Genomic DNA, 22,551 nt, shown 5'->3' with positions numbered 1-22,551 from the left:
TAGGCCAGAAAAGGAGCCCAGATTTCTAATTACATGAAAGCCGAGTGTGCACTTTGGATTCTGTTATCCCAGTGGCACCCTGCGTTAATAGTCACCTCATCCCCTCAGCTAAAGATTAGGTAAGATGTGCCATTCTTGACAGAATTGTGGGAAGCCTTCTAAAACCCAGGAATGAGCCAGGCATGGTGGTGCACGCTTGCAATCCCAGCATTTGGGAGGCTGAGACAGGAAGACTGTGGTTTGCGGACAGCCTCAGCTACTTAGTGAGGCCCTTTGCAACTCAGTGAGGCCCTGTTTCCAAATAAAGAATAAAAAATAGGGCTGGGGGTGTCTCTTGGAGGTAGAATGCCCCTGGGTTTCATCCCCAGTACCGCAAAAAAAATTTAAAAAGTTTTAAAAATTAAAAGCCTGGGAATGAAGGACTGAAATGCAAATTTGTATTGCCCTCTCACTGGATCTAAATCTAGGCCCCATTTTTTTTTGCCTGCTATAGAGAATTCCATGGTTTTGCTTTTTTGTTTTGTAGGTTTGCCTTTGTTGTTGTTTATAGCTTCCAGGTTATGGAAAGAAAATATTGATATTGTGATTTGGTGACTTCATGGTAAATTAAGTTGTCTTTTTAGTGTCTATGTAGTCAGAGGAGGAAGTTCATAGAATTCAAGGAGGCGGGAAGACAAGGTTGTCCTTTGTTTGGAGGCCAGAGCGCGACCTCATGGTGTCCACTGGCCAGCCAACCAGCCCTCTTATCATCCTATCTCAGCTTACCTGGGCTGGGAAGAGGGCCGGGCAGACCTAATTTTCTAACTCCCAGTTCCATGCCCTTCTCCATGGCCGAGCTGACTTGGCGTGGTTCCCCCTCTAAGGTCATCGCTTGTTTATCCTTCCCTTGCACAATCTACTTTCTAAAGAGCTGACAGCCACTTGCTCTTTTCATCCTTCCTGAGAACTGAAAGCGGTCCATCGGCGATGCCTTCCTCAAAGGCACCCCATCCGCACGTTGTGCTTACTAGCTCATCCACGAAAGGAAGAGAGAACAGGCATGGGTGTGCCGGCCAAGTCGAGGCTGGACAGACTGGGCAGGAGGCCGGCCCCTCCCATGGCCTTTGGGGCTTGTCTGTGATTAACTGAGGGTCCTGTGTTCTAGAGGATGCCCATGTCTTCTTCTGTGGGGTTCCACATGCCCATCCTGGCTGTCGGGCCCCCAGGCTGACCCTGCTGGACCTGAGCTGGGTGCTTTGCACTCAGAGTCCTGCAGGTCACAGTGACTAAGCAGAAAGACCGGGTTCCAGGTGGGCAGGCCATGCCACTGACGGCATCGGAGGGCCTTTGACACCCCAAAGTGGGCCACTGGCGCTCCTCTCTGTCGCCTGCCCCTGCTCCCATGAGTGGCTGGCACAGATGAGGGCCATCCGCAGAACTTGGCTGGCAATACTGTGGGAGCAGGAATGAGGAGAGGGCCCGGGAGAAAGGACGGGGCCCAGGGGACGAAACAGAGTCCAGAGCCGCGCTGCTGTGTCAGAGTGACTTGGTTTCATTTCCTCACTGGGTGTCAGCCCCCTGGAGAAGTCCAAACTGCTAGACTTTCTTTTTTTTTTTTTTTTTTTTTTTGTGGTACTGGGGTTCCTGGAAGCCCTTCTACCTCCGGGCTACACTCCCAGACCTATTTTATATTTTTGAAACAGGGTCTCTTACGCCAGCACGGCTGGCTTCGAACCTGCGCGATCCTCCTGTCTCCACCTCCCAAGAGCGGGGATTACAAGCGTGCACCACCACGCCCAGCAAACTGCTAGACTTTCTTTGCTATTCCATTCTGCTGGTCTGCAAGAAGACAAGTCTTTATTTTTTTATTTATTTATTTATTTATTTTTTTTGTGGTACTGGGGGTGGAACCCAAGGGCTTTTCTACTTCTGGGCTGTACTCCCAGACCTATTTTATATTTTATTTGGAAACAGGGTCTCACCAAGTTGCCGAGAGCCTCACTAAGTAGCTGAGGCTGGCTTTGAACCTGTGCGATCCTCCTGTCTCAGCCTCCCAAGCGCGGGGATTACAAGCGTGCGCCACCGTGCTTGGCTTGACAACACTCTTCCGAGGGCACAAATAACTCCACCAGAGCAGGCCTGAAGAATATACCAGAGCCTATCCCTGGCAGAAGAATGAAAGCAGAGTCCCTTCTTCACCTCCCATGGGGAGACCAGGGCCCAGAGAGATGACAGACTCATCCAGTGTCGGACTCTGGCATTGGAGAAATATTGAGAAATGAATGTGCGTGTCTGTCTTCTGGGATGCCTGGCTCTCCTCTTTCCACTTGAGAACCTGAGTTCTCTGCACCTAAAGCCCCAGACTTCCCTGTGAAAAAGCCACCTAAATGCACCTTCCATTCAACAGAGACTGGTTTTCAGAGTGACTTGCTTTCTACCCTCTCCTCCCCCTCCATTTGAGGAACCCCAGCATTTATCACTAGTCACTGGCTAATGATGCCCTGGGGTGGTCGCCAAGGACAGAAATGCTCTGGGGAAGGGGATACACAGAAGTTGGCAGCCGCTGGGGGCACGGTGGTACACACCTGTAACCCCAGCTATTTCAGAGGCTAAGAGGATCAAGTTTGAGGTCAGCCTTGGCCTCACCTAGTGAGACCTTGCCCCCCCCCAAAAAAAAAGAAGCTGGAGATGTAGTTCAGTGGTAGAGTGTCCTTGGGTTCAAGCACCAGTACCATAAAAAAAAAAAAAAGAAAAAAAAGTTGGCAGCCTTGGGCAGGGTTGGGGACCCTGGTGACTGGAATCGGATAGCTAGGGAACTAGGAACAGTTATGTAACTGTGTTTACTAGTCCCAGGTGGCTGGGCAGGTCGAGGCAGCCCCTGACAGAAAGCATTGCCAGAGGTGGGCCAGCCCCAGCTCTCGGGGGTGGGAGAGGCTCATCTGGATGGCAGAGAGTGCATGGGACAGTGCCCAGGAATGAAAAGAACCTGTCACCTGTCGCCGACCAGAGCCTGTAATCTGGGACAGCCTTCCCCAGCCGGGAAGCCACGGGAAGCCGAGCCAGCTGTGAGGTAGGCCATGGCCAGGAGCTGGAGCCAGGGGGAGGAGCTGGGAAATCGGACACCTACTTCTCTAAACCTGGCTGTTTTACCCACTTAATCTACTTTTCAAAGAGGAATTCTCTCTAAATATGGGCAGAAAAGGACAAATTGTTCAGGTTTCTTCATGTTTGCCGGCCCCGTGCTCCCGGCAACCTTCCGCGAGGCCAGATGAACATACGGATCATGGTGGGTGGACCTGAGAGAGAGAAGGTGAGCGGCCGGCAGGGCCCAGCCTAAGCAGCCGGGCCAAGCCAGGGTCTCCGCGGGCGGCAGGCGGCCGCTTCCACAGGTGTCTGCTAAGCTCCTATTCCCACAGAGATGGAGCTGGTGGCCAGTCCTCAGCTCCCTCTGCAGGAAGCAGGAAGTTGAGACCTTACCTTTGACAGCTCAGCAGCAGCCTCTACATTAAATATTTATCTTGGAGTCCAGGTCAGAGCCCTAGAGAATAAAAGAAGCTCACTGCTGGTGAGGGGTATGGCCAGAACTCCTGGAGTCAGAAGAGCTTCAGCGTCACCATCTTTGAAGAACAAGGAAGAAAACGAAAGTGATGTGGCCCGTCTTAGTCCCAAGGACCCTGACAGGTGGGGAAACTCAGCACGAGGGAAGTAGGTACTTGTTACATCTCCAAGGGAGGGAAGGACCCAGGCTTCAGGAGGGCCAGCATAGCGCCGCCTGCCCTCACAGTGGCCAGAGCCCCCCCACACACACACACACAGCACCCTTCCGCTGGGGACACTGGCCACCCAGTCTCCATCCCTTTGGCTTCCTGAAAGGCTGACAGATTGTTGGGAGGGACCTACCTCCAAGGTTATCTTGCTCAGCCCCCTGCTCAGTGCAACACTTGTCTTTGTAAAAATACAGCTGGCAGTCCCTGAGCTTGTGGCTGAGAACAGAGGATCACACAGGCTCGAAGCCAGCCTCCGCTACTTAGTGAGGCTCTCAGCAACTTAGTGAGACCCTGTTTCCAAATAAAATATAAAATATGTCTGGGAGTGTAGCTTTGAGAGAGAAAACCTCTGGGTTCCACCCAGAGTCCCAGTACCACCAAAATTACACACACACACACACACACACACACACACACACACACACACACAACTGGCAGGCTTGGAGCCCATGCTCATTAGGAAACCTTCCTTGGAAGCCTTCTCTCTCTGCTTTCCTAGGATAGGACCTGGCTCCTGTTCTCCGTCCTGCCTCCCATCTGTGCCCCTGTGAAGTGCCCACCTCCTGGGTTCCCCCCAGCCTTAACTTTCCTGTGTAGTTTTGTTCCAATGTGGGCAGACTAGCTCTCTTCTGGCACTTGGGAAAAAAAGCTAATAAGTACGGGTAGCAGGGGCTGAAGATTGCTACCCCCTTTCCCTAGTCCCTTTCTTCCCAGTGCTGAGCAGGGCGTTTGAAAAACAAAGCGCAGGGTGGCCACAGGCAGCAAGGGGACACTCAACAGGCATCCAAGAAATGCTGTTCTGGTCCTGCCCCTAACCATCACTCCCAGCTAGGACCTGAGGTTGATCAGTAACTATTCGCTGGGTGGTTGGTTTGGGTCTTGGAGACCCCAGAGGTAAGCCAAGAGCTACAGGTCCTCCGGGGCCGTCCCTACGGCCAGTTTACGGCCATTAGGCTCTCTGGCCGTCAGTGACAGGCCGGGTGCCCACAGGGGGCGGGGCCTGGCAGAGCCAATGGGGAGCCAGTTGGAGCCGCGGGAACGGCGGAAGGCCAGGAAGATCAAAACAAATGCGTTGTCCGGGAACACGGGGACCCTCTAACCTCGCCCTCGCCCAAGGGACCCCACCCTCATCCTCTTTCGGGGCGCGGCCCGCCCGGGGCCTCTGCTTCAGGCCATTTCCCACCCCGCCTGGCGGGCGAGGGTGGGCACCTTCGCCCTCGCACGCGCGCTGCTTTGCACCCTCCGGGCCGCCCGCGTCCGGGGCACAGACCCCCGGCGGCTCCGGGGCGCCCCGCGGCGGCGCCCTGATCTCGGCCCCGCCCGTCTGCCTCTCGCCGCGGCCCCGAGGGCGGCTCCGCCCGGGCCCGGGCCGCACAGTTCCTTCTCGTTAATCACTCCTGCCCTCTGTCCACCCTGGAAATGTCGCTGGAAACTCTGAGTGGCCCTCGCCGGCCCGCCCGCCCCCCAGCCGACGCCAGCCCCGCGGTGGGGGCCGGGGAGAGCCCTGGAACGGGCGGGCTCCCCGGGGACCCTCGCGGCCCCTCCCGGCGCCGCCTCCCGGCCGGCCCGGGCCCTGCGCCCAGGGGCCACCGCGTCCCCGCAGGAGCCGGGGAGGGACGGCCGGCCCCGCCGCCTCCCCACCCCAGCCGCGCCACGGCTCGGATCGCGGCCCCGAGCTCCTCCCGCCGCCGCTCGCCGCCCTGCCTCCCCGCGCGCCCCCTCGGCCTCCCTCTTCCTTCCTGGGCGCCCAGCCCGTCCCAGCGTCCTGACCCGGTCACGAGGCCCGCGCTTCTCCCTGCCCTCCCTCCCCGAGGGCACGCCGCGGCCGCCGCGCAGGAGCCGCGCGGGGATGCTCTGCCCCGCTCAGGGCCCGCCACCTGCTCGCCAGGGAAGGTAGGTGCGCGGAGGAGAGGGGCGGGGAGGAGGCGAGGCCGCGGCGGGGGAGGGACCCGCGCCCGAAGGAAGGCACAGCGCGCCTCCCCTGGGGTCTCTGTCCCGAGCTCCGAGGAGACAAGAGTTGCGAGGAGTCCCTTCATCCAGAAAAGGCAAAGTTCTTGAAAACCTGCCCCTGCCCACGTGGACTTGTAGCTGGAAAATACCTGGGGAAGCATGGGGCCACGTCCCCAAGGCCACCAGCCCTTAGAGGTGAGAAGGAGCCCGCCAACCCTAGCAGAGGTACTTGACTTCTTCCGGGCCTTTGGTCCCGGCTCTGTAGATGAGGGGGCTGCCTGGATTCTAGGAGGACCCCAGAGATGTTCTGGTACCCTCTTGTCCTTTGCTGGACAGGGAACCAAGTCCCCAGGGTCCTCCATCCTCCTTGGGAAGGGTTCCTTAATATCTCCCAGCAGGGGCTGCCAAGAGAAAAGTTGAGACCACCTTCCCAACTCACCCCTGCCTGTTCCCGGGAGTGCACCCCGTGGAGCAGAGGTAGGGAGGAGCAGATTGGGGCGCCAAGGACCAGGAGTCCCTGAACACAAGTGGAGCCAGGGGGTGAGCTTGCCCTGCTCATCCTACAGGAGGGCGCTTCTCGCCAGGCTGGAGGGTGGGACAGGACACCAGGAGAGGAAGCCTGGTCAGCTGATGGCCCCACTCTAGTGCTGAGCAGACACTTGGCCCAGAGCAGTCAGCAGGGCAGGGCAAGGGTGGGGGGGGGGCTGGAACTGGCCGGCCCAGGCCTCCAGCCGTCCACGGCCTCCGGCTGTCCACACTGCCCTGCCTCGCTTTCCCGTGGAGGGGAGGCTGCGTGCGGGAACTGGGGTGTGTCTGCATGTTTTCTTTTGGTGAGAGTCCTAATTGAATGCAGCTGGTGGGCGGCCCTCCCCCCCCCTGCTCCCACCCCAAGTTGAGGATTGGCATGGAAATCCCTGTGCCCAATGGGCTGGTCGGATGTCAGGGGACTCCCCACAAATGCAGACCAGAAATGAGGGGCTGGCAAGGGTACAGAGGAGGCGGGGGCAGCACCCCGAGTAGGAACTGGGTACAGGAGATGAGGATTCCCAGCTCCATCTCGTGCCTTCATCCTCTCGGGTCCCCACAACTCATATGACTGCCCTCTGCACACACCCCCACCCACAACCCTCTTACCCACGGCCCCGTGCTGCCCACATGACCCCCTGTGGCACGCCAGGGCTCGTAGTCAAAGCGCTGGTGTCTTTTCCAATGCGGGCACATAGCTCCTCCAGCAGCAGCCGCTGAGAGCCGCGCAGACCTCACAGCCACATAGAGTCTGATTCGGTCCCATCCAGAGGTGGGGGTTGGCTCCCCTGTGCGGTCCAGCGGCCAAGGTGAGGAGGCAGAGCTTTGTACCACAGTGCTCTGGACACCCCAGCCAAGACCTCCCCTGGTCCTCTTATACTCGCCTCTGGGCTCCCTCTTGTCTACCTCCTCCTGGGGGTCTGGATCCCTCTGCCCCTGCCTTAAGCTGGCTCCCTGGCCAGCAGGCAAGGTACTGCCAGGGACTACCCTTATTCAAAACAGCTGGCGGTGTAGGAGAAAGCGCAGCACATGCGTGTGCGGGTGGGCACCCAGGGGCACATGCGTGTGCGGTTGGGCACCCAGGGGCACATGCGTGTGTGGGTGAGCACCCAGGGGCACATGCGTGTGTGGGAGGGCACCCAGGGGCACATGCGTGTGTGGGAGGGCACCGGGGTCACATGCGTGTGTGGGAGGGCACCGGGGACACATGCGTGTACGGGAGGGCACCCAGGGGCACAGTGCCCAGCAGGAACAGCTTCAGTTTCCCTCTCACCCACCACTCTTCACCCTGTACTGGCACCTGAGCCCTGGGTCTTCCAGTCAGCAGAAGAGGCCAGAGGGAGCTCATATTCCCTCTGAGTTCCCTCTGAGCAGGAGTGGTCCTGCTGCCTGGAAATGCGCCCTCCCGCCCTGTTAGGGACTAGGGCATCTTTGGCTGCTTCCCAGTGGGCAGTGGGTGGCAGGCCTTGCCGTTGGCCAGAGCCTCTCTCCCGGCCGGGGCCCAAGGGACTCCTTGTGCTTGCAGGCGAGCAGATGCTCCTTGGAGCATGGGGAGGCAGACCACCTGAAGCAAAGTCCTGTGTGTCCAGGCCCCCTCTCGGCCAGGAGCTGACTGCGCTGGCAGGGGAGCCCCAAAGGGCCTGGCCAGCCTCCCCTCCCTTCCTCCTCACCCTGCCTCCCCTCCCCCACTCCCACCCGGTGCTCCTGCCCAGACCTAACAAGCGGCCCATTGTGCCTCCGGGAGCCGGCACGGGCAGCCTGCAGGCGGGTGCCTGGAGTGGCCTGCTTCCTGGGTCCTTGAGCTCCCACACAGCTGGCCTCCACCCCTCCCACAGCCGGGCTCTCCTCCCCCACCCCAGGGTCCAGCCAAGTGGGTACTGGCAGGCGCGGCCCAACACGGCTTTCCCTTCCTCCCTCCCTCCCGCAGAGGACGCACAGAGGAGCAGCTGGAACATCCCGGGTCCTCCAGCCTTGATCCTAGGATGCAAAGCTCACCATGCAGCCTCCCTGCTGGGCTCAGCCTGGATGACTTCATCCCTAGCCACCTCCGGGCCCATGTAGGGTCACCCTCCCGGGGGACACGGGTGAGTGAGGAAGAGGGTACCCTGTGGGCCCACAGGTACTGGGGACCCTAGCAAGTCTGGTGGACGAGGCTTGGAGGGACAAGAGGTTGGGAATGGGGTCTGGGGAGAGCTCCAGAGAGCCTACAGGGCTTCCTGTGAAAGGCAAGGTTGGCCCCCAACCCTGGCTGTGGGGTGGTGGCTATGGCTATGGCCTGGTGGCCATCCCTCTCCCCTTTAAGGGACCTTCTGGTCCCTGAGCTGTTGCTCCTGGCTCCTCCCGACAGGTGCCTGTGATCCGGAACGGTGGCTCCAACACCCTTAATTTCCAGTTCCATGACCCTGCGCCCAGGACGGTGTGCAATGGCTACGCCCCACCGAGGAGAGATACTTCCCGGCACCCAGGTGGGTCCGCTCAGGAAAACCTTGCTCCGGGAGCCTGATGTGGGAGGTGGCAAATCTGAGACCCTGGGCCCTGCCACGTGCTACACTGTGTCAAAAGGAAGGCATAGCAGAGGGGGCTGGAGGTGTCAAGGTCACAGAGGTTTCTAGGAGCTTTGGGGCTCCGGCTTGGAGTCTCTTCCTGTGTGCCAGTGCGCTGGCCCTGGGAGAGGAGAGGAGCAGGCTGCTACAGCCTTCCTGCTGTCTCCAGCCGTGTCACAGCCTCAGGGTCAAAGGGGCAGCTAGCTGCAGGCCAGGGCATAGCTGGGACTGGGGTTAGGAGGGTAGAGGGAGTGTTGGCTCCAGCAGGGGCAGAGACTGAGCCCCCTCCAGGCCTTGGGGCTGCTCACAGAACTTTCTGGGCCAGCCCCCAGGGTCCCCCAAACCCTGGGAACTCCTGGGCGCAGGCCAGCCACGCGGAAGGCGGCATCTTTTACTGAGCGGTCCCTTGAGGCACGCACTATGTAAGACTTCAGTCACTGAACAAGGAATTATAGAACCCCTGCAGCATGTAGCCACTACAAGACATTATTGACTCCCTCCAAATCCTGGCAAAGGTACAATTGTAGACAACTGCCCAGTGAGGAACTTGCATCTCAAAGAGGTTTGAGCTGAGATGCAAACCCTTTTCCGTCTGGCTGCAAGGGGGCCGAAGACACTGGGGAGTTGGGGACAGTAGCTCTTGGAGATGTGTTCTAGGCACAGTCTCATATAGTAGATGTCATTGAATCTTTGCCGCCATTATCCTTGTTTTACAGAAGTGGTAACTGAGGCACTGAGAGGGTGTGTGGCGTGCCCAAAGTCACATAGCCAGTAGGTAGCAGAGCTGGGATCCGAATTCAGGTCTGTTCCTTCCAAGCTCAGCATCTTTTTCTGCCACATCCCAGTTGGAGTGTGCCCACTAGTAATGATTTCCAGCCCTCACTCTATAAACTCTTAGGATGGTCCCAGGCAAGCAGGATGGGGTGGAGACAGGCAGAGATTTCTCAAAACAAAATCCATTTTAATTCACTTTAAGAAACAAACAGAAGCCTGTGGTGCTGCTGGGGACGGGGAGGTCTGTGGCGTGTGCGTCATCCAGTCAAATAAACAAGGAGTTGTTGAAACTTTGAACCCACAGAGATCGATGTCCTGAGGAGCTAAGGGACCAACAAGGCCAGGTGGGGACCTCTGCCTTTAGCTAATGCTCTCCTGCACACGCCCCGCAGATCCTGCATGCTATCAGACCTGGCCAGGCCCTGGGAACCGGCCGGTAGCAAGCCCAAAGACCCCCGTCTCCCAGCATGCCCAGAACTGGTCAGCCACGTGGACCAAGGACGGCAAGCGAAGGGACAAGCGCTGGGTCAAGTATGAGGGAATCGGGCCAGTGGATGAGAGCGGCATGCCCATTGCCCCCCGATCTGTGAGTCCAGGGCCTGGGGGGTCACGCACATATGGGGCCCAGAGACCTACGCTGAGCTCCATTTGTATGGGCGAAATGCGTATGGGGTGTATGGGGCTGTACCCCAGATATTCCAGACTAAGCAAGGGTGCAACCATGATGAGTCCAAGGGGGTCATAAACCCCATAAAGTTATGGCACCTTTGTGTGTCTGAGTGGCACAAGCATGGAGGTGCAGATCTAGAGTCCCCCCAGGGTCTTTTTTTTTTTTTGGTGGTACTGGGGTTCCTGGAAGCCCTTCTATCTCCGGGCTACACTCCCAGACCTATTTTTACATTTTTATTTGGAAACAGGGTCTCCTAAGACAGCACGCGTGGCTGGCTTCGAACCTGCGCGATCCTCCTGTCTCTGCCTCCCAAGCGCGGGGATTACAAGCGTGCGCCACCACGCCCGGCCTCCCCCCAGGGTCTCAAAGGTGGGGAGCCAACACTGGAAGGACTGTGCCTGGCAGGGACTTTCTTTTCCTGTGGTATCCCCAAGGCCTGACTCAGAGCTCACAAAATAGTTGCTGAGTCAACAATTAGCTAAAGGAGCAAGGAGTCCTGCATGAGGCGATTGCATGCCACAGGAGGTGTGGAAGAACTGGGGTACCCTTCCTGCTTCCCCCGGTTGTTTTGAGGCATAGGTGCAGTGGGTGATGTGAATACCCTCTGCCCTTCCAGGATGACTTTTATTTATTTTTTGGTACATAGAAGCACAGGTGGTTCTTTGCAGGAATATAGAGAAGCCAAGAGGAAAAGTATTAATTACCCAGAGCTCAAAGTGTAGGGATCATTGTCAGATACCTGACGGGAGGCTGGCCTGTATCTGTCATGTGACATGCTACCGATGTTACTGTCCCATAAAGATGCCACTCACGTCCAGAGAAAAGGCTCACTAAGCAAAACCTTCTGCGGCTCGCTCTTGGGAGGGTGGGTGAGCAGGGATGCTGACTTTGGATTTTCTTTCTTTTTTTTTCTTTCGGTGGTACTAGGGATTGAATTTAGGGGCATTCTACCTCTGAGCTACACACCCAGTACTTTTTTTAAATTTTGATTTTGAAACGGATCTTGCTAGGTTGACAAGAGTCTCACTACTTGCTGAGGCTATCCTCGAACCTTCAATCCTTCTGTCTCAGCCTCCCAAGTATTGGGATCACAAGCGCGCACCACCACGTCCGGCTTGACTTTGCATTTTCTGATCACAGAGTGTCGACAGCCCCAGGGACTGGTATAGGAGAATGTTCCAGCAGATTCACCGGAAAATGCCAGGTTAGACACTCTCCCAGGACCCTCTCCTGGCCATGATCATCTCTGGCATCTGGACCTTGGGGAAGGAGGAGGGGAGAGAAGGGCCTGTTTAGGGGATTCTTTTTCACCTCCCCTACCCAGAGGCCGTAAGGTCTCTAAAATAGGCCAAGGAAACTCCCTTTTCCGTCCCTGTACTTGAGATCAGCAGTGGCCTCTAGAAAGAGCGTCCAGCTGCCTTCCCCAGGGTCCTCTGCGGCTGTGGAGAAGGAAGCTAGTCCCGAAACCCCCGACCTTCCTGCCGGGCTGGCATCCATCACTGGCCACTCCCCGGTGTGAAGCACTGGTTTCTCCCACGAGGGCGCATGTGAACTGGCCACGAGGTGACTCAACCATTCAGTGGGTCCTTGGCCATCTGTGTGCTGCGCCCTATCCTAGGCGCTGAAGTTAAGAGGGAGACACGTAATAAACAGATAAACCTTCTATATGGAAGATGGTGGAATGGGCCAGGGAGAGACTTGGAGAAGGCTAGGGGAGTGGCCAGTGCACCCAGGGTGGTCAGGGAAGGCCCCAGGCCTTGGTCCTTGAGCAGAGAGCTGTGGGGAGAGGGAGGGAGGCTGCCTGCATTGCTGGGTGAGGAGCGCCCCAGCAGAGGGCGCTCCAAAAACCCAGAGGGAAAACCAGAACAGGCAGATTGGGAACCAGCAAGGTTCCCTAGGCGCAGGGAAGGAAGGGCTTGTGGTAAGAGATGGAGTCAGAGAGGCCTGGGGGCAGGTCACGTGGGGTGTTTGGGCCCATTATGAGGATTCTGGTTTTTACTCTACAAGAGACCAGGGGCCGTGGGGAGGCTCTGAGCAGAAGAGTGATGTGCTTTGTCAGTGACGGCTGAAAAGGCTCTCCCAGGTGCAGAAGAGATGGTGGGAACGGGGGGGGGGGGGGGGGGGGGCAGCTCCCTGCTTGGCAAGGCTAGGGAGGAAAGGCTGCCAAGCTCTGCTTTAACCCAGGCCAGGGACCAGTGGGTTAGACCGGGTCAGTGGCAATGGGCGTGGTGGGACCACATCAGGATTCCAGATATGCTCCAGAGACAGTCATGGACATTTGCTGATGGGCTTGGATGTAACATAAAAGAGAAGGTGAAGGATGGAGTTGCCATCTGTAGAGACAGAGATGACTGCTGTGGGAGCGGGTTTGAGAGGCGTTCATTGTTATGGTCTTAGGGGATGAACCCAGGAGGGCTCTACCACCGAGCTGTATCCCTATTTTTTTTTTCTTTAGACGAGATCAGGCTGGCCTCAAACTTACTATCCTCCTGCCTCAGCCTCCCAGGTAACTGGGATTACAGGTGTGTGCCACCATGCCTGGTAGCATTCAGTTTTACATACATGTCACAGACAAGTGGAGATGTCAAGTAGGCAGCTGAATATCCAAGACTGTAGTTCAGGGGTAAAGTCGAATTGCAGATAGAAATACCTGGGCTCACCCAGAAGGGATTTTGATTTAAAGTTCCCCTGGTAATTTTTTTTTTTTCAGCACTGGGAATGGAACCAGGGGCATTCTGCCTCTGAGCTACACCCCCAGCCCTATTTTTTATTCTTTTGTTTTGAAACAAGGTCTCACTAAGCTGCAGAGGGCCTCACTAAGTAGCTGAGGCTGACCAGGAACCTGCGATCCTCCTGTCCCAGCCTCCCAAGGACTGGGATTATAAGCGTGCACCAACACACCTGGCTTCCCCAGGTAATTTTTAATGTGCAGCCATGGTTGTGAGCCACAGAAATAGATGGTATAGTGATTTTTCCTCTGTATCTGAGGGAAATTGGTTCCAGGACCCCTGCAAATATTTTTTATCTGGACTTGGTTGAATCCATAGATGTAGAACCTGTGGAATTAGTGGGTCAGCTGTATTTTAAAAGCCTTAAGCCCAGCATGGTGGCACACTCCTGTAATTCCAGAACTTGGGAGGCTGAGATAGGAGGATCACAGGTTCAAGGATAGTCTCAGCAACTTAGCAAGACCTTGTTTCAAAATTAAAAAAAAATAGGCCTGGGGAATATAACTCAGACTTAGAATGCCCTGGGTTCAGTCCCCAAAACAAAACAACAAACAAACAAACAAACAAACAACCTAAACCTGGCATGTTGGTACATACCTGTAATCCTTGTACTTGGGAGGTTGAAATAGGAGGTTTTCAGGTTCAAGGCTATTCGCAGCAATAAACTTAATGAGATCTCCAGCAACTTAGCAAAATTCTGTTTCAAAATAAAAAGGGCTGGAGGTATATCTTGGAGGTAGAATGCCTCTGGCTTCAATTCCCAGTACCAAAGAGGGAAAAAAATTTTTTTGAGGTAATGGGGATGGAACCCAGGGACATTCTACCTCTGAGCTACACCCCTGCCCTATTTTTTATTATTATTTTTTTGAAATAGGGTCTTGCTGAGTTGCAAAGGGCCTCACTAAGTAGTTGAGGCTGCCCACAAACCGCGATCCTACTGTCTCAGTCTCCTGAATGCTGGGATTACAAGTGTGCGCCACCATGCCTGGGTTGGGAAAAAAAATTTTAAAGCCTTAAAGGCTAGGGATATAGCCCATGGTAGAGAATTTGCCTAACATGTGAAAGGCTCTGGGTTTGATTCCCAGCATCACAATAATTAATTAATTAATTAACTAAAAATCTCAAGACACCAGGCATGGTGGCACACACTTGTAATCCCAGTACTTGGGAGCCTGAGACAGGAGGATCACAGGTTTGTGGCCAGCTTTAGCTACTTAGTGAGGCTCTCTTCAACTTAGTGAGACCCTGTTCCAAAATAAAGAATAAAAAATAAGGCTGGGGATGGTAGCTCAGAGGTAGAATGCCCCTTGGTTCAATCCCCAGCATCAAAATTTAAAAAAAAAAAAAAGTCTCAAGACTAGTCAAGATCACCCAGGGAGATGATGGAAAAAGGCCCTGGGTTTGATTCCCAGGACTGAACCCACAGGCCCATAAGATGAGCAGGAACCAGCAAGGAGGACCAAGACTATGGTGTAGCCAGGAAGGTAGAAAAAACAAGTAGTCTCCTGCAGCCAGGTGAGAAAGGCATTGTAAAAGGCGGAGGTGCTGAGCTGTGGCATCCTGCCGATGGTCAAGGAGGAGGAGGACCTGAAGCTGGTCATTAGGTTGGATACCATGGGTACCCTGGGTCCTTGGGAGAGTGGCTGGGAGCGAGAGTGGTGGCTGAAGGCCTGTTGAGAGAGACAGGGACAGAAATGGAGACAAGGAGGTTGTGATGCTCAATTAGGATGCTGTAAGGAGAGACAGGAAAACCAGGCGGCGGCAGAGGAAGGTGGGCCCCTGGAAGGGGCATTTTGTTTTGCTGGGGAGTAGGTATGCTGGCTTATCAGTAGCTCTTCTCAGAACCCCCCCCCACACACACACACACAAGAAGTCCCAAAAGGTAAAGTATTTAAAAGAGGGTGCAGAAAGAGAAGGGAAGGAGGAAGGCAGGGAACTTCAGTTTCGCCGACCTGACAGGAGGAAGGCCGGTCTGCAGAGGTCAGGAGAGGGTGTGCGTGGGAACTGGAAGGGCGGAGAGGCTGGCTTGGGCCAGGCAGCTGCCCGGTTGGCTTGCACAGGCCCTAAGTCTGCCAGACGCATTTCAAGCCCTCCCAAGAGCTGCTCTCCTAATTCCTTCCCTCCCTCGGGACATTCTTCAGGCCCTGACTCAGCTCTCAGCCCCTGTTCCAGGCAGGAGGGAGGCTGGGAGAGGTCAATCCTCCCTCTCTGCCACACCCATGACCTGCTACTTTCTGCTCCCCAGACCTGCAGATGGACTGGACCTTCCAGGACCCACCCAAAGGTGAGGGATGCGGGCGCACTCGTCCGCCCCATTCATCCTGGCCCTGTGCCTGCACCGGAGACGTGCAGTTCCACCTGACTTCAGGGACCCAGCTTGGTTCAATCTGAGACTTTTTCTGGTTCATTTCGGGAAGTTCTCAGCCCTCTGGCAGGTGGTAGTTAAGAACCCCAGCTCCCTCTGCCATCAGGAACCCCTTGTTCTGCCGTTGTCCTGGATGAGATGTCCTGGGTCTTGTCAGTTTAATGGGGAGATCATCTACCCCTGGGCTGGCTTGAAGATTTGGTAAAGAGTGTAAAAGCTCTTGGGGCAAAGCTCACCTTTACTGGGCAGGTGCACCATCTCTACTGCTGGGAGCCAGCCACCCAGGAGTGAGGGTGGAGGTGGGTGCTGGAACCTCGAATGGTCACCCAACCCCAGCCCCTGCCGGTCTTCTTCCCCTTCCAGTGATTCCCTCGTGTGCCGCCTCTGCAAACCCCAGGCCTCCAGGGCCCCAGCAAAGACTTGCCTCCAAGCCCGGCCCAGCAGTGACTTCCAGCGGGTGAGCAGTGGCAGGGGCCTCCTTGCCCAGACAGCGCCCCCTCGTGGCTACAGCCAGTACAGCCTTGGAGCAGGCAGGCCAGGGGTCTGGCTCCATCTCTGGGTTCTGTTGGGTCTCAGGGTCTCCACCATCCTACATTTCTTTTTTTTTCTTTTTTCTTTTCTTTTTTTTTGTGGTACTGGGGTTCCTGGAAGCCCTTCTACCTCCGGGCTACACTCCCAAACCTATTTTATATCTTTTATTTGGAGACAGGGTCTCTTAAGCCAGCACAGCTGGCTTCGAACCTACGCGATCCTCCTGTCTCCACCTCCCAAGCGCGGGGATTACAAGCGTGCACCACCATCCTACATTTCAAAGGTGGCCAGAAATGGGCCTGGTACCCATTTCTGTGGTGGGCAGGAAGAATCCATCGAATCCATCCCCCACAAAGACTCATGGGGCACGTGTGTGTCAGCGGGGGTGTCCAGGGTGCCTACTGAAGGAAGCTCGGGCTTGTGGCCATCCACTTTGAAGCCTGATAGAAAATAACTGGTGCGGATGAACCCCGATTCCACTTAGATGCAGCTAAGGGATGCCATCCAGAGAGGCGAGGGAGGAAATTCCTTCTCCTATGCAGACCTCTCGGGCCCTGGAGGGGCTTCTCCAGGCCCTGGAAACCAGGAGGTCAAAGTTGAATCCAAGAGCTGATCATAGCAGGGAGGGACTCATGGCCATGGCTGGTCCATGGCTCGTGGCAGCATCAACACGGTAGGGAGGGAGCTCCAGTCTGGACCCAGAGCCGGGCTCAATCCCATGCACTAGCACTGGCCAAGTGACTTTGGGCCATGGTGTGAGTCAGCTTTGCATCACTGTGGCCAAAATGCCTGATGGGAAGGATTTATAGGTTATTCAGCCCATAGTCAATTTGTTCAGTCCATAGTCACTTGGCTCCAAGGCAAAAACATCATGGCAGAAGAGCAGGTGGAGGAGATCTGCTCAGCTTGTGGCAGCCAGAGAAGAAAAGGCTGGGAGAGGGGAGGGGGTTGGCGACAAGAGAAAGGCTTCCAGGCACTGCCCCAGTGATGTACTTCCACCACTGGCTCCCACCTCCCCGTGGTCCACTCAGCTCTCAGTGGATTAACCCACTATTGATAAGGGCAGAGTCTTTATGATCCAGCCATTGCCTTTAAAGTCCCACCTCTGAGCCTCGCTGCACTGGGGAACATGTCTCCAACACATGAGCTTTTTAGGCGACACTCCAAATCCGAATGGTAACAGCTACCGACCCATCTGAGCCTCTGTCCCTGTCCTGTAAGCGGGGATCACAGGGTGCAGGTGAGGGCTGAATGGGGTCGTAGCATCCTGCATCGTGACTGGCACACAGCAAGTCTGCACAAACGGTAGCAGACAGGCTCCCTTATGATGACTACAGCCTCATTTGATTAGGAATGACGCATTCCCTTCTCATGATCACCTTTGTTGTTACTAAAATCAGAACAGACTCATAATTATAGCCAACAAATCCTGATCCTCTGGGCAGACATTCTATTATTTGATACACTTAATTAATATGGTGGTTCCAGTTGACAGACACTTTCAAACTGAAAACAGAGGTTGGGACATTCAAGTCAGCCAGGAAAGGAGCCTTAGCAGGAAGCTCCGGTAGATGGGACCGTGCAGGGCGTCAGTGTCTGGAGTGGACACACAGGTGAGGCCACTGAATCCAGCACCCCAGGGAACTGAGGCTCAGGGAGCAGAAATACCTTGCCCAGGGCAGCAGGGCAGGGCGACCCAAGGTTCTCCTTAGAGTAGGATGTGGCCTTGTACCTTTGGGCATGGGTATAAAGCCACTCACCCATAGCCGTCAGAGAGCTTCATGGCAAGTCCAGAGACAGTCACCCATGCAAATCTAAATGCAGGACATTCTACTGAAGGCCAGCAGGAAAGGGCTGGCCCCTCACAGTGGGAGCCAGTCGGGCTCAGGCCTTTCTTCTCCTGGGCGCCTCAAAAATCCCTCCTCATTACATGTAACTTAGTAAATGGTTGTGTAACCACGAGGTAGTGGAGCTGGAATCAAAACTTCGAACTCACGAGCTGGGTGTGCGCTCCCACTGAGATATATATAATATATATAATACACACACACACACACACAGCCTTTTTTGATTTTTATTTGAGAAAGGTTAGCTAGCTAGGTTGCCCAAGCTGGCCTTGAATTTGCAATCTTCCTACTTCAGTCTCCCAAGTGTATGGGATTACAGGTACATGCCAATCATACCCAACTATCAGAGAATTTAACAGTGGTTGAAATCTTTAAACATCAAACAATCCTGGAGCTGAAAACTAAAATAAAGGCAGTAAAGTGCAGAGCAGAACATACACAGCAGAATTGAGAACCTGTGAACTGAAGGAGAGGTTATTTGGAAATATTCAGCCAGATGGGAGAAATATAAAAAAGAATGGAAAAGACTGAAGGAAGCCCACAGAGTTTATGGTATAATAACAAAAGAGTAAATGTATGGCTCATCTGAGCTCAGAGGTAGAATGTCCCTGGGCTCAGTCCCTAATAACACACACACACACACACACACACACACACACACACACACACACACACAGAGTTAAGCATTACAACTGCTATCACCAGAATACAAAGAATAGTAAGAGACGAGCCGGGCGTGGTGGCGCACGCTTGTAATCCCAGCATTTGGGAGGTTGAGACGGGAGGATCACAGTTTGTGGACAGCCTCAGCTACTTAGTGAGGCCCTTTGCAATTCAATAAGACCCAGTTTTAAAATAAAGAATAAAAGATTGGGCTGGGGGTAGAGCTCAGAGGTAGAATACCCCTGTGTTCTACCCCTAGTACTGCAAAAAAAAAAAAAAAAGGAATATTAAGAGACAATAATGAAATTATATGCCAACAAATTGGGCAATCTAGAAGACAAATATTTAGGTATGGTTTACCAAGAATGAACTATGAAGAAATAAGAAATCTGAGCCAGGCATGCTGGCCTATACCTGTTATCCCAGTACTCTGAGGGTGAGACAGGAGGATCACAGGTTCCTGGCCAGACTCAGCTACTTAGTGAGGCCCTCTGCAACTTAGTGAGACCCTGTTTTAAGATGAAACATAAAGCCAGGCAAGGTGGCGCATGCTTGTAATCCCAGCATTTGGGAGGCTAAGACAAGAGGATTGCAGTTTGTGGACAGCCTCAGCTACTTAGTGAGGCCCTTTGCAACTCAGTGGTACCCTGTTTCAAAATAAAGAATTAAAAAACAGGGCTAAGGATGTAGCTCAGAGATAGAATGCCCCTGGGTTCCATCCCCAGTACTGCTAAAAATAAACAAACAAACAAACAAATAGGACTGGGGGTATAACTCAGAGATAGAATGTCCCTGGGTTCAATCTCCAGTACCACAAACACACACATACACACACACACACACACACACACACACACACACACACACACAAAAGGAAAGAAAGAAAGAAATCTGAATCCTATAACAATAGTAAATTAAACAATAGTAAATTAAATCGATAATATAAAGTTCTGGCAGGGCATGGTGGCGCATGCTTGTAATCCTCGTGTTTGGGAGGCGGAGACAGGAGGATCGTGCAGGTTCAAAGCCAGCCGCACTGGTTTAAGAGACTCTGTTTCCAAATAAAAATATAAAAAAATAGGTGTCTGGGAGTGTAGCCTGGAGGTAGAAGGTTTTCTAGGAACCCCAGTACCACCAAAAAAAAAAAAAAAATTCTGGTCAACTAAAAGCCTAGGACCTGTCTGCTGGTCTAACAGCTGAATCTTACCACACACTTAAACACATTTAAAGAACCAATAACAACATTTCTCAGTTAATTTCAGAAAATTAAAGAGGAAGGAATTCTGAGTTCATTCTACAAGGTCAGAATTACCCAGATACCAAAACCAGACCAGAACACAACAGAAAAAAAAATACTACAGGCCAATAGGGTATGGTGATGCAGGCCTGTAATCCCAGTACTTGGGAGGCTGGGACAGGATTGCAGGTTCAAGACCAACCTCAGCTACTTAGTGAGACCTTCAGCAACTTGGCAAGACTCTGTTTCAAATTTAAAAAATTAAAAAGGGCTGGGGGTGTAGTTCAGAGGTAGAATCTCCTGGGTTCAATCCCTAGTATCAAAAAACATAGCAAGGCCGGGCTTGGTGGCGCACGCCTGTAATGCCAGCACTTGGGAGGCTGAGACAGGAGGATCGGGGTTCAAGGCCAGCCTCAGCTACTTGGTGAGGTCCTTTGCAACTCAGTGAGACCCTGTTTCAAAATAAAGAATAAAAAATAGGGCTGGGGGTGTAGCTCGGAGGTAGAGTGCCCCTGGGTTCCATCCCAACCCTCGTAGCTCACAGGCTTCCTACTGTTTAACACTCCTGCCACCGTAAGGGATGGGCAGCAGAGGCTCTCAGAGAGTTTAGGGCAGGGAGAGAGGAAGAGGTGAAGCTTCTTCAACCAAGGCTGCCTTCTCACTCCTGCCTCAGTTTCCCTAAGAGGATATGGAAACACTGTTTTTCCCATTCTTCAGGAGAAGCTGGGACCAGTCTCAAGAGTTACCCAGAAGCACCTTCAACTATAATCCTGGGGTGTCCTCCTTGGGGCTCCAGCCCCCAAATCAGGTAGACACCCAGCACACTCCCACACTGCCCCAGCTGTGTGCTCTCTGCCAGAGTTCCTCTGCAGAATAGCACAGGCGATGCCCTTTCAGCCCGAAGGTGGGCGCAGGGTTAGGGTGGGGATGAAAGCCTGCTCTTTGAGGCTGGGCAGAGCCCGGGTACCTGTCTACCTAAGCGATGGCTACCCGCAGGCATCTGTGCAGGGGCCCAGACGCCGAGAGAAAGTGGACAATGTCTGGACAGAAGACTCTTGGAACCAGTTTCTGCAGGAGCTAGAGACAGGGAAGAAGGTGAGCGTGGCCATGGCTGGGTCCTCGGGGAATGGATGCATCTCAGCGGGGGCATTCGCAAAGGGGGCAAGTAGGTTGACTCAATACCTCCCTCCCACCCTTCAGCCCAAGAAGCCGCTGGTGGACGACCCCGTCCCTGTGGAGAAGCCCTCACAGCCCATCGAGGTGAGTGCTGCAGGGTCGGGGATGAGGAGGGAGACCCTGGGTTCTATGGGCTCACAGACCAAAGACCCTGGCCCTGTCCTGTCCCACACAGTTTACCCTATCCCTGCCCAGCACCCAAGACAGCTTCCCAGCATAGAGTAAGGTGCCCCATAAATACGTGTTCAATAAGTACATGTCGAATGAAGCAGGAGCAGGAGGGGGTGGTCAGTGTGGACTGGAGTAGTCTCAGACATGGAGCTGGGCTCCAAAAAGATCAGGGGAGCCAGGCGTGGCGGTGTGTGCTTGTAATCTTCAGCATTTAGGAGGCCAAGACAGGAGGATCCTGGTTCGCAGACAGCCTCAGCTACTTAGTGAGGCCCTTTGCAACTCAGTGAGACCCTGTTTCAAAATAGAGAATAAAAAATAGGGCTGGGGGCATAGCTCTGAGGTAGAATGCCCCTGGGTTCAATCCCCAGTACTGCAAAATAAATAAATAAATAAATAAATAAATAAATAAATAATAGATCGGAGGGTGGGCTGGGGATATGGCCCATGTGCCTAGCATGTACAAGGCCCTGTGTTAGATCCCTGGTGTACAACAATAAAATTAAATAGCAGGGCATGGTGGTGCACACTTGTAATCTCAGTACTTGGGAGGTGGAGACAGGAGGACTGCAGGTTCAAGGCCGGCCTCAGCTCCTTAGTAAGGCCCTCCACAATTTAGTGAGATCCTGTTTCAAAATAAAGATAAAAAATAAGGCTGGGGTGTAGCTCAGAGGTAGAATGCCCCTGGGCTCAGTCCCCAGTACCACAAAATAAAATAAAATTAAAATTAAATAAATTACAGGTCTTGGCCAGGCAGAAAGAGGGCTGCTCTGGGGAATTGTGTAAGCAGCAGAGGCTGGGGGATATGCATGTGTGTGTGCGTGTGTGTAACACGCTCAGCCCACTGTGATGGGCAGCGTGGGGGAAACCTGAATGGGTACAGTGAAGTCAGGTGGAGAAAGGCCATAGAAAACGTGGAAAGAAGCTGGGCGTGGTAGCGCACGCCTGTAATCCCAGTAATTGGGAGACGGAGACAGGAGGATCACAGATACAAAGACAAAACTGGCAACTTAGCAAGGCTTTCAGCAACCTAGTGAGACCCTATTTTCAAATAAATAAATCGGGCTGGGAGAATGTCTGGAGGTAGACTGCCTCTGGGTTCAATCCAGTACCAAAAAAAAAGGGGTCCCCACAGGCTCCTAAACAGAGGGACATGGCAAAACATGGCGGGAAGGCGCCATCGGGAAGGACTGAGGTTCGGGGAGGATGCAGGGCTGCGCTCCTTGTCACCAGGATGGAGGTTCTGAGCTTGCCAAATAGATGGAGACCTCGGCTCAGGCCTTGCCGTGAGGGTCCTTGATGTCGCCACAGAAAGAAATCTGAGGACAGGTCACAAGGAGGCAGGATGGCTTTAATGACACTTTCAGAGACGGGAACACTCTAAGCTGTAAAATGTCAAGTCTAGGGACATGATCTAGGATGTTTTCAGCTGTGTTGGAGACTGGGTATATCAATTATTACCTACCAGGGGTGGTTGTGTTTTTCTTTGTTCTTGATGAAATATGTCTAATAAGCCCCCCATCAGGGTGTCTTCTTGTTCTGCTTTGTGAACATGAAAACAGTACCACCTTGATGTCACACTGAGGGCTGGACACGCCGTCGAAGTCATCAGATGACTGATAACGTA

At 54.0% G+C, this 22,551-nt stretch overlaps 1 protein-coding gene across 1 annotated transcript in view; it reads left to right on the top strand.

The window, feature by feature from the left end:
* Window positions 1-3,553: 3,553 nt before the first annotated feature.
* The window catches only part of SORBS3 (sorbin and SH3 domain containing 3), a gene marked incomplete at both ends in the record, with an annotated part of 29,932 nt that continues 10,934 nt past the window's right edge, over window positions 3,554-22,551 (top strand). Inside the window, 10 exons of the mRNA XM_080710671.1 lie at window positions 3,554-3,660; window positions 8,149-8,305; window positions 8,569-8,686; window positions 9,931-10,124; window positions 11,349-11,412; window positions 15,183-15,221; window positions 15,666-15,759; window positions 20,301-20,388; window positions 20,589-20,675; window positions 20,781-20,840. Coding sequence (XP_080566797.1) covers window positions 3,554-3,660; window positions 8,149-8,305; window positions 8,569-8,686; window positions 9,931-10,124; window positions 11,349-11,412; window positions 15,183-15,221; window positions 15,666-15,759; window positions 20,301-20,388; window positions 20,589-20,675; window positions 20,781-20,840 — 1,008 coding nt within the window. The remainder of the gene's footprint in view (window positions 3,661-8,148; window positions 8,306-8,568; window positions 8,687-9,930; window positions 10,125-11,348; window positions 11,413-15,182; window positions 15,222-15,665; window positions 15,760-20,300; window positions 20,389-20,588; window positions 20,676-20,780; window positions 20,841-22,551) is intronic.

This window comes from Muscardinus avellanarius (genome assembly GCF_963383645.1).
Source record: "Muscardinus avellanarius genome assembly, chromosome: 14".
NCBI lineage: Eukaryota > Metazoa > Chordata > Mammalia > Rodentia > Gliridae > Muscardinus > Muscardinus avellanarius.
This window is presented reverse-complemented; position numbering and strand designations above follow the sequence as displayed.